This window comes from Haemaphysalis longicornis, unplaced genomic scaffold (genome assembly GCF_048455015.1).
Source record: "Haemaphysalis longicornis isolate Haplotype H1 unplaced genomic scaffold, Haemaphysalis longicornis Haplotype H1 scaffold_12, whole genome shotgun sequence".
NCBI lineage: Eukaryota > Metazoa > Arthropoda > Arachnida > Ixodida > Ixodidae > Haemaphysalis > Haemaphysalis longicornis.
The window spans coordinates 51,837,197-51,855,376 of NW_027526225.1; the positions used below are offsets into that span (position 1 = coordinate 51,837,197).

General features: G+C 47.3%; 1 protein-coding gene across 1 annotated transcript in view; it reads left to right on the forward strand.

The window, feature by feature from the left end:
- Positions 1-18,180, forward strand: part of LOC144162644 (tyrosine-protein kinase SYK-like) — a 193,418-nt gene that overhangs the window by 112,104 nt on the left and 63,134 nt on the right. The window contains exons 5-7 of the mRNA XM_077693264.1: positions 2,638-2,773; positions 8,644-8,793; positions 16,248-16,466. Of these exons, the coding sequence (XP_077549390.1) occupies positions 2,638-2,773; positions 8,644-8,793; positions 16,248-16,466 (505 nt within the window). The remainder of the gene's footprint in view (positions 1-2,637; positions 2,774-8,643; positions 8,794-16,247; positions 16,467-18,180) is intronic.

The following is an 18,180-nucleotide window of genomic DNA, read 5'->3' on the forward strand; positions in this document are numbered from 1 at the left end:
AGTACTTAGTGGATACTGTGACAAGGAACTGGTTAGTGCTCTGTTACTAAGCGTCAGGATCTTTTTTTGAGATTGAACGTGGATACCTCGCGTTACGAATTTTGTTTATTTATTTATTTATTTATTTATTTATTTATTTATTTATTTTCAAGGGGTGACGGTACATTCACATATTAGGAGGAGGGCAAGAGGCTACAGCCTGACGAGGCCCTTCCTAACAAAGTATAGCTTGCACCGAAGTCGGGAGCAGCACGCATCACAAAATCAAATGAAAAGAAAAAAAAATAGATATTATATTTCCTCATATCATGTAGAAAAGGAAGAACATAGCTAGCATAATTTTCGAAGCCCAACAAGAAAGAAAACGCTATCGTAAAATAAATAAAAACATACACACACACACACACACTATACACTAACAATTTTACCGCATTAATTTACAAATCAGCAGAAAAATAAAAAAGCGTTACATGCACACGTTTAGTAGAGCCAAACAGCTCAATTTAAAGTGAAAACACGACAAGAAAGACAAGTTTAATACAGAAATTTAGTGGACTTAAGCATGAAAAAACAAGCATTATTAAAGTAAAAAACACAAACGTAACACTGTTTCCACGAAAATTATACTGTCTGCTAAGGCATTGTAAACTGGACATATCATTGTAACAATACCTGAAGCTTATGTTTTTGGAACAGTTTTATGGACTTAAACTCTTTAATAAGCTTTTCAATCTCCTCATTATTATTTAATCAGACGTCAATCCGATTACTTCATTCCGACACGGTCGAAGCAGTGTGGAATTAGAAAGGAGTGCATGAACCTGCAAAGTTTTGCAGAAAAATCATGCATAACTCGGTCTAACGACGACGATGGCGAATAGTCAAAGCCGTTGAGATCGAAAGTCGAAACTGCTTGTGCTCAAAGTCAAAGTTGAAAGCCGGAACCGTCTGCGAGCCAAAGTCTGAACTCGGACGAAAACCAAGAAACCCCCGACGAGAAAGCTTCGCATTCTGCCATCATCGTCGTTAGACGGAGGGGTGCGTGATTTTTCCGTAGTGTATTGCACTAGTCTTTAAGGGATGAGACTGAATTCTCAGTTTATTGTCGAATGTCGCTTAGCAGGTTATGCGCCATCTGCACGAAAGAATGTCAGGGGGATACGCGGATGATGATAGGGCTAGAAATTTTAGTGAACCTCACCTTCATAGACCACTCCATACTGCTATTTCGGTTTCTGCATCTGAGGAGACATAAATCTGATAAAAACTGTGATTGATACTGAGTCATAGGAATCGGTAAAACACGAAAGTGAAATGCGCAGCGAAATCTGCAGCTGATCATGATTTGCGGGCCGGCTGCTGTCGTGTGGGTGTGCTTGGCGTGCGAGGTCCTGCTGGCTGGTCGCTTCGGCGAAGGTGCACTGGTATCATTTTCTTCAAGAATATGTCGTCAGTGAAATCTTGGTGCACCCCGGGATAAAACACTATCTTGTTAAAATATAAAACCGGAAAACGAACAACCCGAAATATAACGTACTCTTTAGTTCTAAAGGTTGCTTCCCCGCAAGAAGACCCTGTGTGCAGAAGTGTACCCTTTACAGGCCGCTAGCTTCGTTGTATCGGCGTCACTTCCGTGACGGATATGACGTCACTGAAATCTTCGTGTGTGTATCCACTCATAAAACACTTTCGTGTTAAAAAGTCACGCGTCTTTGTGGCATGAGGTGTTCTACAGCGCGAGTGCGTTGAGAAACGAACGCGCCGGTGTGCGTGTCAGCACGCGGTGACCACCAGAGTCGCACGCCTTTGAAAACATAGGTTTAGACCTAGAGCCTATACGACTCATCACTTGGATATGCATTTCATATATCAGTTAATTATAGGCTAATGAAACACTTTCGTGTTAAAAAAAAGAATGGTCACGTATCTGCTCAGTTCGCTAAAAATGTCATCGAAAGACTGTAGTGTTCTGCCATCGCTTCCACGGAAATGCCGCTTTGCTCTGCCCCGCCCACCTGTCAGTCTTTCCCCCTCCCGCCTCGTCCCACCCATGATAAGCACGGTACAGGTATGGTCCAGCCAATTCAATTTTAAGCTCGTTCTAGAGGGCGTGTTCTTGCGCGCAACTCTACTGGAAGCTGTCGTTACTGCTGGACTTCTTGTTATGCTGCCTGGGGGGGCTAGTTTCGCGCGCTGGGGCTTTTTGTAATTTTAGGTTAAAACTTTTCTTTTCAAGGCCTATGTTTTGTTTTTCATCGCAAAAATCTATAAGCCATATGTTTTTAGTTAAAGGAAACTTGCACATATCGCTTATGTATTGATGCCCGGCCTCAAATGCGCTTAATATTGCGTTTTCACTCAAACATGTTGACAAGTGTCAACACTGCCACCAGATTTAGTAGTTTGTAAATGTTTTTCCTGTATAAGAATTTTTTAAACTTTCGGCCGGGCGGCTGGATCGAGGGATAGACAGACAGAGCAACATTTTAGCGTTTGAGTCGCCCAAAAAGGACGACCCTCTTTAAATTTCTGCAACGTAATTGAATAACGATGCCTGGTGAAGTTTGAAAGTTTGAAAGCTTAACCGTTTTTTTTTTGTCATCTTTAACGCGACACGCCATCCTCTCCCACTCGCAGGGTGCGCGAGCGCGACGACAGCAGCTACGCGCTCTGCCTCAGCCACGGTGGATCGGTGAAGCACTACAAGGTGGACGTCACGCCCAGCGGAGAGTTCGCCATCCAGGATGGTCAGCGGTTCCCCAGCATCATGTCGGTACGTGAAAGGAAAAAAAAAAAACAAGCGCGCTGCGCACTTTGAGTTTGGTGGCCTAAAACCGTGTGTTATCACTGCGAGTACTTCGACTTGCACAGAAGCGGATAGCAACTGATGACCTGACGTAGTTCGGAGGGCCTATTGCCTAAAACGTCCAACCGGCGGGGCCCATACCACCGAAACTTTGCTAATTGGGCTGCACACAGAGACGACGAGCCCCATACGGAGCGACTAACGCACTTTACTGCCCCCTCCCCTTATAAGTACGATTGGCCCAATCCACAAGGTACTCTACACAGAGGCTTAGTCAACGCGCGAAGACCCGTGCTGCGAACGGCCCGCTATTTCTTTTCCAGTATTTAAAGTTTTGAAGTGCGATATCCTTTCATTGTGCGATGAAAGCATCGTTAGCTGTGGAACAAGCGCTTAGGGAACTATAAAACTCCAAATCTTCCGAATAAAATAAACTAATATTTTTTTTATGCATGGCCCCTTTAAGCCTTTTAAGCGTGGAACGCGATTGTATTGCCGTACTCGGGCAACAAGGATGAATATGTAGCGCGCCCAGCGCAGATGTTCTTACGACAGCTCATCCATCACACGTATTCGCACTTACCACCAACGGTGGCGCCGCTGCGCGCCTTTTTTCTGAAGCTGTTTGCAGATGATCGGCGTCCCTGGCGAAGGCAGCCGCAGCGTTCGGAAACGTGGGGATTGAGAACGCGAAACCAAAAAGCAGTCGAATGTGCTGTGTACAGCAGAATAGAAATTGCTGTGCCGGGAAAAGCCAGCGTTCATACGTTTCCTAGAGATATAAAAGCCCGAAAGGTTTGGATAACTATGCTCCGCATTGGAAAATGTGTCAGCAACACAATGGTGTTTGCAGTAGTCACTTCACGAAAGCTGACTTCTTCGGGAGCTGTATCCGTAAGTTTAGTTCGCTCTCTAGTTATTGATGGTGTGTTTTTCGTGAAGTTGCGTGTGTCGTTTATTAATAGATGGTCTGCAGCCACTGAAACCGCGGTTGAAGAAAGGCGCCGTGCCGCCACATAACATTCTATATGTGCACGCACGAGAAGAAAGTAAAGCCAAGAACCAACAGGAGAACGTCATTGCTCCTTTATTAACGTGCTGGTTTCTTTTAATAAATGCTGCATTCCAGTTGCATTTCGTGCTTTGTTGGGTTGTTTGTGCTTCGTTATCCTTTTGGCATTTTTGTGATTACTGTTTTGAACTTGCTACTTTTTTTTCTTTCTCAAACCCCCCACAAGAATGGGCGATGTAGGTATTTCTAATAAATAAATAAATTTGTTACTGCGGCATCGTCGCTTCCGACAGCGCGCTGAAAGCACAGCACGGCTGATGTAACAGGCCCTGCCTTAGAGGCGTAAGCGTTTGATATTTAGTTTCGGTATTTTTATTATTACCAGTAACCTGAATAAACGCCATTGGATCTTTCCTTGTAAAAACAGCCCACAAAATTATAATTTACTCGGATTATTCGCACTTAACCCGACACAATTGCGCAGGTGGCAATAACAAAACGCTGTGCTCGGTTGCGTCTACCGAGCTCTGCTTGGCGCCTAATAAATATTCGTAAAGTGTGCTTGAATAATTTTACGAGCATGGATGGAAGTGTAGCATCATTTACCGAACCTGCAATGCCAAGAAACGTTCACGCAGTGCGGTTGGCTGGTGACGCCATTCGGCTGCAGGCCCAATCCCTCGATGCTCAGCATGTCATCGGTGGCCTCCCTGATGCCGCAAAACACTGTGTGGCTGGCATTATAAACTGCTTCGCCTTCGACAAAGCACCTTCGTTTCTCATGGGCAAGGGAAAAGATGGTCTGAAGAGACACTAATGGGCCCGGATCGGCTTTTTCCCCCAGACGCGCGCGCTTACGCTACGTCCCGATCATCGTCCCGTCCTCCATTTTGGATACCCCGTCGAGCCACCTATATTCGCTGGAAAGTGCGAATATCGAAAGTGAGCGAGCGCGTGCTACGTCGCGTATAACCTGAGCTGACGTCGTTGTATCTCCTACGCCTTCGAGGGGTGAAAACTTTCCGCAGCTACTTGCGCGCAATCTTTTGGGGCCGTGCCCATACGGGTTTCAGTAAGAGCCGCAAGGTGGCGCCACTAGATTTTTTGTTCACAGCCAACACCGTCGACGACGCCAACTTTTCTCATCCACAAGGCTCTTAATTCTCTGCGCTAAAAAAAAATCAAAACTAGTGTGTACGCTAAAATATGCGCTTGCTAGCAAGCACATAGTACCATCAACTTGTTTTTTCGGGTTCAGTTGCTGCGGCGACGTTTCTTTTCTGCTTCGATCAAGCTGCTGGAAGCTATTGTGCCCAGAAAGGAAGTACACTGGATAGCAGAGCGAACAGCGAGAACGAGCGCGCCAAACCGGTTGAAGGAGAGCGCATTTCGAAAATTCATTTTTTGATGAAACGACGCTGGGCTATCATGCCTCCGTCGCGTAATTGTACCCCTGGCATTCGCTATTAATTTAAACTCTCAAATGATTTCGCGAGATTTCTCGGAGTTACACTTCCGCTTTTACGTACCAACCTTCATTTTCTTTTTTGAACGATGCACGATGCAGTGCAGAGGCAGATATTCTGCGCGAGCTCATAAAAACATAAAAACAGATTCCGCTCAGCAGAACAAAAAAAGGGGGACTCCACGCCGACAATGCCGCTTTTTAATGCTCAAAATGGCACTTTTATAGCTCGGATAGCTCGCGGAGAAAAAATGAAATGTTCCCCGGGGGATGAACGCAATTCTTCATTTTTCTTTTCTTTATTCCCTTTTTCATTCGAAGTGCGAGTGCCTTATCTCTACTCGTTTCCTCGTCTAGAACATTTGAGCGAAACGGTCGAGCGGCGGCCTTAAAACAATTCTGCGATGCGTGTTCTTTTCCGACGAACGCCCGGTACAAGATGGAGAATTCATTACGTAGGTAAAAGCGCTTTCTTCCGGCCGCCGCCCGCTTTCTTCGCGCCCGGCGCACACACGCCGCCCTAGTGCGCGTTCGTCTTCTTTGCTTCCCGCTTATGGTCCGCATGACGCGTTATTTGCAACGAGATAGGGCGAGTGCTAGAAACGCCCTTCTGCAATGCGAAATAGTCTCTGGCACCGTAGTTATATTAACAGCTCGCCTTGAGAGAGAACAAAAAGGACAGGAAAGACAAAAACAAAGCGGAGGTTAAAAGCGAGTCACTAAACGCAAAATGCTCTTTTAAAGGGATGCGGGAGTCTGGAAGATTAACGAACAGCTTTTGCATTCATCACCCAAGAACGAGCCTCAGATGACAAATGCGGAGGATATATTCTGACGGCGCATAAAATATGCACAATAAACTCAGTTATTTAGTTTTTTTTTTTTTTTGTAATTTCAAATGCACTAGTGGAAGTAATAGTGTCAATAGTAGTAGTCATATCAGAACGTTTACTGGAAAAATGAGAACCACTGGTGGCGATAGAAAAAAATATGGAGCGGGGGTGGGGGGATGGAAGGTCAATATTTTTTTTTATTGTAGGGTTTAACGCGCCGACGCAACGCAGGCGATAAGGCGCGCCGTAGTGGAGGGCTCCGGATTAATTTGGACCACCTGGGGATCTTTAACGTCTGCCGAAATCTCGTACACACGGGCGTTTTTGCTTTTCGCCTCCATCAGAAAAGCGGCCGCCGCGGCCGGGAATCGAACCCGCGACCTCGTGCTCAGCAGCGCAACGCCTCAGCCACTGAGCCACCGCGGTGGGTGGAAGGTCAATAAGTGCAGGGAGTTTCTAAAGGCTCAGTTGGATGAGTGCAAAATGAATGGATCAGTTTGTGGTAACTCAAGTGGGACTGGACAGTTAGAGCCGCTCGATAAATAGCCGCTCGATACGAGTATATCCGGTGAAAGTCCCGCTCCAAGCACTCCTGCTAGACCGCTTTTAATTGAGCATACTGCAATTTGAGTTACTACCTTTTCGTCAATTTATTGCATAAAGCGCTTTCAACTGTTCGCCTTTCTGGCCATAACGCGACTTGATCGTTATGATTGTTTTTGTTTTGATTTTCTTTTATGACAGCCAGAACTGCTCACTTTTAATCCACGGGTGCTTTTGATGTTAACGCCCCGCACAAACGTCAGCAGCGGCCGCTGTAATGGATTAGGGAGTTATCGATGGCTTACGTCCCGCAAGTGAGCTCGCTTGCGCGCGCGGCATAAACAGCTGCGTACTAATGGGCAAAATTAGGCTTACTCGCCGGCATCTGCCGCGCGCGTATTGCCGGGCATGTGCAACCACGCGCAGTACAACGCGTGGTCCGCGGAAAACCCCACGCCATAAATAGCGGAGCGAGGAGAGTTGCGTAGCGATGCCGCACAAGCCACAAGCTAGATGACCTCCTGTTCCCCACGGGACCGGACGCCATCCGACGGGAGGTCTTCCAGCACCTAGTCAACTTCCTGGTTACAACAGGACTAGCGCTGCGTTTGTAGCCATCGAGTCATGGTCTAAACGAACGCGATATAGACTATCTCCCACTCTCCTACCGCTCTTCTCTTCCCCTTCTCTCTTCCTATCCTTTGAAGCCCCAATCCCCTTCCCTGGACTGGGTCGTATGAGGGTGAACTCCCCGGTGAGTTCAACAATATCCCCAGGCCTTTTCTCTTCCCTCCTTTGTTAATAAATTACCCCCCCCCCCCCTTCTCGCGTTCGCTAAACACGCAGGGGTGCGAAAGCGCGAGTGGCCCCATTCTTGAAAGCGAAAGCTTTTGAGCGCCCATTTGCACGAAAAAAAAAAAAAGAAATGTCGTATTCTTTGCCGTTCTTATTATCCGGTACATGAAGTGGTCGCCGCTGTAAAGATAAAATTTTAAAAATCTGCAGAAATTTAGAGAATCATCTACTAATAGGTAGCCTTATTTCGCTCGTCTAGGGTAAGAGATGTTTACAGCCAGATACGGCTATCAGTAGCAAAAGACGTTGAATTATTGTGTCCTTTTCAAATTTTCTTTTGTTTCTTCTCGCCAATGATGTTTTTTTTTTTGCACTTTTAATCTGCACCTCAGTTTTGTTAGGAGATATAAACATCCATGTTTTTTTGTCCGATCATTTTTGTGAACATTTTATTTTTTTCTGCTTATTTATTTCTTGAATTTTCACAATTCTGTCCGTCGAGTTATCTCTATTTGCGCTATTATAACGATTGCAGGTGGAGCTTCAGCCAAATCTGCATTTTTGTGGAAACGCAGGGCGTTACACGGTCCTGGCTGTGGGGTACTCGGCAAATAATGCTAGGCATTAAAACAGAACAATTAAGTTTGTATGGCATCTGAACCGGGCCTGTAGTACAGCAGGATTAAAGTGCGTTACACTGCCTCCGGACGCTCCCAGCGGTACAAAGTTAAGCCACTGCGTGCCGCGTAGCAAGTGCACGTGATTACACGTGTGCAGAACACGGTCACCCCAACCACGCAGGACTCTGATTCTATGGAAGCTGTCGACTGTATCACCAGTCTGCCTGCCGAAATATTTGTCACCAATAAATGGAAAATGAAGGACCATTATTTCGGCACTTCTGAGCCCGAGGAAGCGTGTTCGATCTTGGGACCAGTGCTTGCTTTTTAGGAGCAGGTGAACAGCGGGAACGCCCGAGTGTCAAGGTTTGGGCAAACGTTAGAGGCCCCTGCTGGAGGTCTGAAGTAATTAATGTGGAGCCCTTCATTGCACCGTGCCTCATAATCAATCAATCCTAGTTCTGCGCGCATATAAAACTGGTTGGCAGTTTGAATCGTTCTCCAAGAAAGAGCCTGGCGTGTAAAGGGGCAGTAGCATTCAGTTAAAGCGTCGGTGCCTGTGTGCGCAGTTGATCAGCCACTACACGCTGTTCAGCGACGGCCTCTGGTGCCCGCTGACGGAGGCGTGCGTGCGGCCCGACTGCCAGCTGGCCGCCAAGACGGAGGCGCGCAGGAGGACAGGCATCCTCAACCGGCTCGTCGCCAGCATCACTCCCCAGGTGAGGCGGCCTCCCCTCTCCGTCCTCCCGGAAGTAAAATTCATACGCGGAAATAGATCCCGCACATCCATCATCCATCCTCCTCCGAAGGTGCGGAATTTCTGCTCTTGACATTGATGCAATTACAAGGCCTTTAAGCCAGTCCACTGAATGGAAACGAATACGCACCGCCTTTTTGTATTCCGTATCGTGTGTGTCGCCTTCTCTCGGACAATAAGAGCTCGCTCGAAGACACTAAAACGGGCATGAAAAAAAAAAGCGACTCAGAATCCCTTTTTGGAACTGCGTTGGTACCCTTGCGCACGGATGAACCCAAAGGCGAAAATAAAAAAGGCAGAGAAAACAAATCAGATAAAAGGCTGTGCCAAACCAACATATATGCATTCTTCGCTGCAAACTATATACGTCTAAAAGAAACGCTTGTCCCGTTTCTCCTATTCTGGTAAAGACGTTAGTCTTCGTTGGGCTACTTAAACGCAAAAATGGTGGTCTATCTGTCGGTCTGTTCTAGGCCACTTGGCGAAAAGCTAAACAGATTGTTGAACACAAATTTTGGGCGATATTATGACCACACTTTAAGAAGTCCCCGTAGACCGTTTTCACCATAGCGCTCCAGAATGACCGATTGAAGACGTTTGTGTAGGCAAAACATTTCCAAACTACTAAATTCTGTCGCAATGTTCATACTTGTCAACATTGTTGAGCAAAACGAAAACATTAGCGTATTTGAGGGAAACCATCAAAACACAAATCATATATGCAGCCTTCTTTTAAATAAAAATGCGTGGCTGCTAGGTTTTTGCGATACCAAATTAAAAAAAAATACGCATTGAAAAAAAATGTTTTGACCCAAAATACAAATAGGGCTCCCACAACACTAGCCATCTTGGCGACATTCCTAGAAGTTTCACAGTGATGACAGGTTCGAGTAAATGGCTTGCGAGCAGTGGAACGTGCTAAAATGAAATTAACTGAATTATTAACTGAATTGAATTAACCTCCACCGTGTTTATCCTGGGAGTTGCGAGACGGGAGGACAAACGCGTGACAGCTGGACGGGGAGAGAAGAGAGACATTTACGCGGCAGCAAAGGCACAAGACTATGTTAATAGGCTGTAGATTTGTGTGAGTTGTTATTCTATGCTCCCAGAAAGTTGCGAAACATGCAACCATGCGAAACATGTGAAACATGCGAAAGTTCTACTGTGTCTCGTGTCGTCTCTCCTCAGTCTGTCTTTTTGCGCAAGTGTAGTACAACTAGTACAACGGGACTATCGTCTTTCGATGACATTTACAACAAAGTCATCAGATACGTGGCCGATTTTTTAGGTGCGACTGCATCTCATTCACTCTCCTTGTCCCTCCATACGGCGTTGTTGTTGTCCGTCCACACCCTCCCCCATTCTCCTCTCCGCGCGAGCTGCGCTCTCCGCCGCTCACCCCCTCTCCTCTCCGATAGCGAACACTCTCTCGCGAGAGTCATTGGATTGGATTCGATTGGATTGGCTTGGCTTGGATTGGATTGGATTGGATTTGGATTGGATTGGATTAAAGTAGATTGTGTTGGATTGTGTTGCGTCATAGCCACGCCACGTTGCGTCATAGCCGCGGCAGGGGGTTCACGGCACGTTTCACGCGATGGGAGAATCAACCTAACGGAAACAACAACGGAACCCCCTTTGCGTCGCATCTACACAGGGGTTCCCGCGAGGGGAGGTGGGAGAAATTTTTTTTTCCTTCACTCGTACGTGCGCGCTGTACTCGCCCAGTTTTTCCTTCTGTTGCATTGTTTAACGGTGACTGAGTTCAACTTACAGGCAGGTTGACGATGCGACCTCCGTGTTCGTCATGCAGCTGCGAACAACAAACACGCAAGGCGCAAAGCTTTTGATGGAGTCTCTGGCTTCCTTACGATTCTCTCGTCATGCGACGCGGTGGCATAATGCCGGACCTAGTATCAATTTGCTGTTACTTCTTGGTGAATGGGCGGGCGATCTTAAGGCCACACTCTAAGAAGTCCCCGCAGGGTGCCTTCACCACAGCGCTCCAGAATGACCGATTGATGCGACCAACTGTGCAAATTCGACGAATGACGTGGCCGAGCATTCGATTTGAATGGAAAAGGGCATCTGTGCAGGAACATTGCAACAGAATCTACACCTGGGCTAGTTGGTATCCGTCCATCCTAAACAGCGCTTAACAACACAACGACGAAAAGAGGGGACACAAGACAGCGCTGTCTTGTGTTCCCTCTTCCTCGTCATTGTGTTGTTAAGCGCTGTTTAGGATGGAAGGCACATTGCGCTATGCAAAACGCCGTTCACGCCTTGCGTGTTGTCCCTGCGCAAGTGCACTTTTTCAGTCAGATCTTCGCCATTCGCACACTTTGCCCACTTGGTGCCTTCCATTGGCCATTCTGGAGCGCTGGGGTGTCGACCCTCTACGGAGACTTCTAGACTGCACGGCACACTTCGCGCACGTAGGCTGTCAATGTAGAGAGCGCTGAGGAACAGCGCTCAAACGTGGCGACATCATTCATTCTGGCTGGCGGGACGCTCAGACGGAGAAATTAGATGCACCGAAACGAACGATCGCCCTACGCCCGCTGTTGGCTCACTCACAACGCATCAGCTTGACTTGCCCACTCAGCTCCCTTCTGTAAAGAGGGTTTTTACGGAAATTCGCATGCGCTGAACTGTGGGCTTAAGTATAACACCAAACTGTGGCGTAGGATGGCCGATCAAGCTCACCCGTTCTCAGCCAAAGTTTCCTCCAAAAAGATGCGCTTTTAACAATCCCACTGCCAACAGCAAACTGCCTGAGTTTGGAGGACATACAGCATGTAAGGTACCCCGACTCTCGAGAGACGAAGAAGGTAGAGGAGGAGAGGGAAGAGGTAGAGCGAAATATAATTAAGTGATAAAGTAGCACAGTCAGCCGGACTGGATGCGTGAGGCCTGACGAGAGTGAAGCCCATCTGCCACGTGTCAGATCAAGCACGTTTATTAAGCACAAATCTGGGCTAGTTAGTTTCAGCGTAATGTTGGTTTCTGCGACAGATTTAAATTTCAAACGCACGCATGCACGCACACGCACACAAACGCAGAAAAACCCGTAAACATACACATGCGCACGCTCGCACAAGCGCGCACACGCATAAAGTATTTATGCCCCTCAACCCACTGAACCCGTCTGCTAAAAGTTGCCAACGTTTCAGGTGAAACCGTTGCTGCATGGTTTCGCCGTCCCGGTTTTCACTTGCGTGCGTTGTGCTAACACCTGTCTTGGGGCAGCGGAGACCCCTGAAGAAGAACTAACCAACCCATCCCCAGAGAATAATAGTGCGCGCGAAGTTTGTCACCACATCAGTATAAACCAAACAAAAACTCAGAATCCTAGCCAGACCGCTAACCATACTCAAACCTCTCCTGAATCAACCCAAACCAAGTTACCCGAACCCAAATCGATCCCCCAACCCACTGGCTGGGCTTGACCCGATCTTAAAAGAAAACCACGCATGCACGCACGCACGCACGCACGCACGCACGCACGCACGCACGCAGGCACCGGATAAAGAGACACCCCTCAACACACAAAGAATCCCCTCATCACATGCTGATTCACTTCCTCTGGCATGTCTGCTTTCAAATCAGCCGCTAATTTCCTGGCATGCAGCCCGGCCTATCAAGGGCAGCGTATGTGCCAACGGCGTTGCGGAAAACAGGGACATAAGTCTGCAGCGCGCCCATTTCAAATTAGCCGCAAATCTCCAGGCGTGCAGTGCGACCTAGCAACGGCGGCGTCCGTGACAACGACGCACCACAAGGATCACCTCCAACGCTTTGCGTATGAACACCGTGTTTGAATTGCGCGGTAGGATAGACGTCGGCTTCATAACGCGAGGGGCGACGCACGTTCAATTCCAACCACGGCTAGCGTTTTTTTCTTGAGGCACTTGGTTTCTTGGAACACGATCACGAGCTTCCTTGACACAAGTCAGTGAATACAATCTTCGCTTAAAAAACGTCGGCGGGGGAAGAACTGGTCAATGGAAGTTGTGAATGTTTTATGAATAATGCAAGCATACATTCTGCCCAAAACAATTCAACGACGGCGTGATGAGGGAAGGCGTGCAAAATAAATGCCCAACCCTCACGCCCAAACGGAAAAAGGGCATCGTAAGAGTATGTTGGGTGTGTCCTTGTAAAAAAACGCCTATGTCGCTCATGCATCGGTCTCTAAATCCAGACGACGCTTTTCTTCCCTGTCGTGTAGCTCGAAGCCAGCTCGTACTTTCGTGGTAGAATGAACACACGCAACTGTCAATTTGTTCGCTCGCTTTGAAAGCGTGGCACGAACGCCCAAGTGTACGCTGAATCGGGCTGCAGGCGGTGATTATGCAGTCCCCCTAATTCCGTGCTGAGCTGAACGCATTTGCCTACGAGGCGTCGGCAATACGGGGACCCCTTCCGCATTCACCACCGAAGCCGTCGTCGGTGAAGTTCGCATGCCATAATTATTCATGGATCGCGAAAGAACTCTCGTCGATGTGCCGGGAAAAGGCCGCGTCTGGCCTGTTCCCGCGAGACCCACCCCTTCCACACTGTCCGCAACAGTCTCCGGCACTTCGCGACGTGGCCGGCGTCAAAGCCAGTCCTTCTCATTTCCTTTTGAAAGTGACGGCGTACTCCTAGCTTCTTTTCACATTCGCGAATTACCCCGACTCCCGCTTTCTCTTTTGCGTAATCGACGCGTTAGCGCGTTGTTGGCGCGCTCGCTGATGAACGCACGCGTGCTCGGAGTACTGAAAAGACGTCGACTAAGTTGACACTCAGCTGCCGAAATAATGGCTCACAGCCAGTCCATTTTGCGTCTGAACGTCGTAAGACACACGCAGGCAAACATTTTATACCATTTCGGTGGCTCAGTGGCTAAGGAGTTGCGCTGCTGAAAACGAGGTCGCGGGTTCGATTCCCGGCCGCGACGGCCGCTTTTCTGCTACAGGCGAAAAGCAAAAACGCCCGTGTGTACGAGATTTCGGCGCACGTTAAAGATCCCCAGGTGGTCAAAATTAATCCGGAGCCCTCCACTACGGCGCGCCTCATCGCCTGCGTTGCGTCGGCGCGTTAAACCCTACAATCAATAAATCAATCAATGAATCAATGAATCACTGAATCAATGAATCAATCAATGAATCGATCAATCAATCAATGAATCAATCAATCAATCAATCAATCAATCAATCAATCAATCAATCAATCAATCAATCAATCAATCAATCAATACCATTTCGTTTTCATTTCCCTCAACCAACCAATGAATGATTTGTCCATAAAAGTGGTAGAAGAAGGAACAGCTTAGTAAGAACCCAAGGCAAACACTTTCGTAAGGAAAATACAACTCAATTGCAACCACAGTTAATAAAAGAATACTAATAATAACCCACCTTAAAAGGCGCTGCATTAGTAAAAATGTACATAGGCATCGCAAAGGTAGCCAATTAGTTAGAAAAGACAATGTGTTCTAATATTTTGCTCGGAGCAGTTGGAACGTTTGACTGGAGTTATTCAAAAACAATTGCATAATGTCATTTGCAATAAAGGTGAATAAATGACAAAAATATACTAATATTACGAGATGATACAAGCATCACTTTTGGCAGTGCATAAATAAAGGGTTGAATGCCATTCGAACTCGAGACACCAAATATGCGTAATGCACTTTCCAAATTTTCGTTCCAAACAGTGACAATGCGCTGTGAAGCCCGTTTCATAATTTTTTGGGGGCTCGCAAACGTGAAAATAAGGTACGTTTGTTCGCGAGCGGCTCTTAGCTCGCCTTTGACTAGCTTACGTGACACCTTTGAAAAAAGTATAAACTGCTGCTGCGAATCGCGGCAGACTTTGACTGATTGTCTCGTACTATTTAGAGTGATCGTGTTTTTTACCGCTGCCACCTCGTTTAGTGTTTACTCTGTTCGTTGATGGAACGAGTTCTTGCGTGACTTGGGATAGAACTGACAGCGCTTACTGTTTCCTCCTAAAATGGGTAAGAGGCACCCGCTGCTTGCGAAGCAGTTTCCATGGCATAAGCGGCAATCCTAACAATCGATGATGGCCGTGAGCCCGGCACCACAAAAGCCAGCATAGACAGACCCGGACAATGACCGAGACGATGGCGCAACGCTATCGACGCCATTCTCCGTTCGCTCTGTTTCAATAACGTATTATGAGCGCAGCGCGCAATCGCGATGCACGTTATGTTTCTTCCCCATATCAGGCGCTCTTGTGACTCGGGAAAGTTCGCATACATACTGACCGACCAACTGTGTGCCAGTGCGCGCTTTGGTCTTGCACGTAACAGAAGCGTCTTAATCGTTGGCCGTTGTTTATCAAGCACAAACTATCAATACATCGTTTCAACGGACGACAAATTAAATGCTAGTCGATTATTTCAAGATTTCGAAATTATATCAACCGCTCCTCATCCGTGTGATTACAGAACTTCAGACGCCCACACCCACAATGTGACCCTTCTCCTAAAAGTCCCGTTTGGCAATCACGCACTGATACCGTCATTTATCATTTACTAGAGGCATGTCCTCGCTTGGCTCGTGATCGACGTCAACTCGTCGCTTTTCATGACCCCCGGAAAAAATATCCGATAGCGCTTGAAAAGAGTTTGGAGTGGCACCTCACTACTTGAAAGAGTTTAGCAATTTGTTCTAGAATATGGTCTCTATAAGGATTACTGGTGCCTGAACGACGGCCCTTTCTTCAATGCGTCCTCCTCTCGAAGAAATCTACGTGAATGTGCCAAAACTGGAACGCAGTTGTAATGCCACGCTGAACAACAGTTGTAATCAATTATAGTGTCGCGCTGAACTCATTCTGTATGTTTAGCCTTTTCTGTGTTTGTCCAGTGTCACTTAAAAGACCTTTTCGAGTTACAATGCCACTCGGTGTGTTTTGAAGAACTCCCACGCACTACGCCAGCAGTAATTATGACTTTTCTATAATTCATGTGTTTGCAGTGCCATCACTCCGCCAGGGCTTCTTTAAGCGCAAGACTATAGACTGAGAGACTCCAGTGACAATCACTGAACTTGAACGTTTCGTGACCTAACGCAGGGCATGCCTGTTTTCTGTCTCAACATTTCTCCTTCCTGTGCCTTTTCTTTGGCCATTTTTCCTTCCCCTCGTGCAGGATAGAAAACTAGGCTCCAGCCACGTTAGCTTTCTTGCCTTCCTTCTACCTCTCCCCTTTCTCATTAAATCCTACCAATCAATCCGTTACTGTAGCAAAATCTCCCGATAGTTCTTAGTAGCGGGAAGCTGACGGCGGTCTGCAGTATCGCGCTGCCTGATTCCTTTCGGGCATCTAGCAGCTACCCCAGTTATATGAACGGGAGACTCCTGGCTGCTCTTGACGAGGCGCTCTGTTCTGCTACACAGCAAGCGATGGAGCGGTCACGGACCATGCCCCGGCTGCGCGCCCCGTCCCGGATGTCGTGTTCTTCGCCGCCTCAGCAGCACGCGATGACGAGCAGTCCGTCCTCGGGGGCCGCCTCGTCGGGCCGGCGACCGGGAAGCAGACTGCACAAGGCCTCCAGCTTCGACCACCTGCTGCCCGGATTCATCAGCTTCCTCTTCTCGGGAGACGGAGACCGAAAGGCGAGCCTACACCGACGCGCTCTTCACTCGCTCTGTGTTGTTACAGTTAGCTTCGTGTTACAGCGACAATGGGAGGATACCATGGTTTTGCACCATGCCCCCCTCCTTCGTGTTGTGGAAACTGCCTGTAAAGCTTGGTTCACTGCAAGGAGTTACATACAAGGGGAAAGCCAACCTGTGACTGAACATGGGCTGAATGTAAATGTGACCGTTTCAACAAGTTGTGATTGTATGTGAAATGTTCTACAACAAGATTAAGACGAAAATTGCACCAATAATAATGTCCTTAAAGGGGCCATGCACACAATATACAAGTATGTTTTATTCGAAAGATTTGGCGTTTTATAGTGCCCTAAGCGCTTGTTCGATAAGAAACGATGCTTTACTCACTGAGAAATTGAATATTTTCCGACAAAATTTCAATTTTAACTCGAAATCTTGTGTTTGCGTGACATCGCCAATGACGTATTAGGAGCAGGGCCTTACAACTAAATGCAGACTGCTGGCCAGCGCCGCTACCATCTCACAGGCGCCTGTTTAATTATCTTGCTATCGCACACTTTCATAGATGGCGCTGAAAAAGTATCAAAGAGACTGGGACTTAGGATGAGTAATATACTAAAATATAATCAAATGGGGGGGGGGAGTAAACAGGAGTGCAAGGGCAAGAGGGAGGAGAAGCGATGGGAGTTTAAACCCGGGGGTGGGAGGGGGGATAACCCATTAAGTTAGGGAAGGGTTGGGCAAACAAGTCGAATAACATAGGCAAGTCGGTTGGTGACAACCGACGTCTCGGTACAAAGGGAGGGTAGCTAATCATCATCATTATCATCATCATCATCATCGGTGTTAGTGTTTTATCTTGCTTATCGCCCACCTTCTTAGATGGCGCTGCAATACTGCTCAACTGCCAGTGTTCGCACTTTGCTTCTGGCCGGACTTCTGCACCTGCCGAATTTTTTTCACGGTTCATACAAAACGTTTCCTAAAACTTCAGCTATGACTCGACAAACATGGTCACGTAAGCGACCGTGCCGCTTGTATCAGTTATTCAGACAAGTCCAGCGCGTCCGACGGCTGTGTTAGCGGTGCCAGCCGGCAAAGTGCCGCATTAACTGCTTCGGTGTTCACGTGTTCGTTCGTAACTTTCATTGCTCATCCAACAATTCTTACTGCTATAAAAAGAATGTGCCCTACATTTAAGCGCAAATAGCTCCTTCAGCAAGCTTATAAGTAACTGGGAAACAGCGCTTTAAACGAGGACAGCGAAGAAGAAGACACAGACACTAGCGCTGATCTGTGTCTAGTGTCTGTGTCTTCTTCTTCGCTGTTCTCGTTTAAAGCGCTGTTTCCCAGTTTAAATATGAACCAACTAGCCCAAACCCAAACTTAAGCTTATAAGCCCTGCATAATTTGCGTTTGCTTTTGCCGGCCTCAGCCAATCGCACAGCAGGGCCCATGACATCGTAGGTTCTGTTGCGGGAAATGAGCTAGTGGGTCGCATGGCCATTCCCTTTTCCCCAATTATGTAGCATATTTAAGCGAAGTTTACGTTAAAACTGGTGTCAGTATGATTCTCACGACCCAATAATTCGATTTAACAAAACTTGTGTTTCGTCTGGATGGCTTCTTTTATTAATGTTGTGTTTACCACAACACTCCGCGTACCCATGCGTTATTATGAGATTTGCCAAGAAGCTACATGTACAAGAAA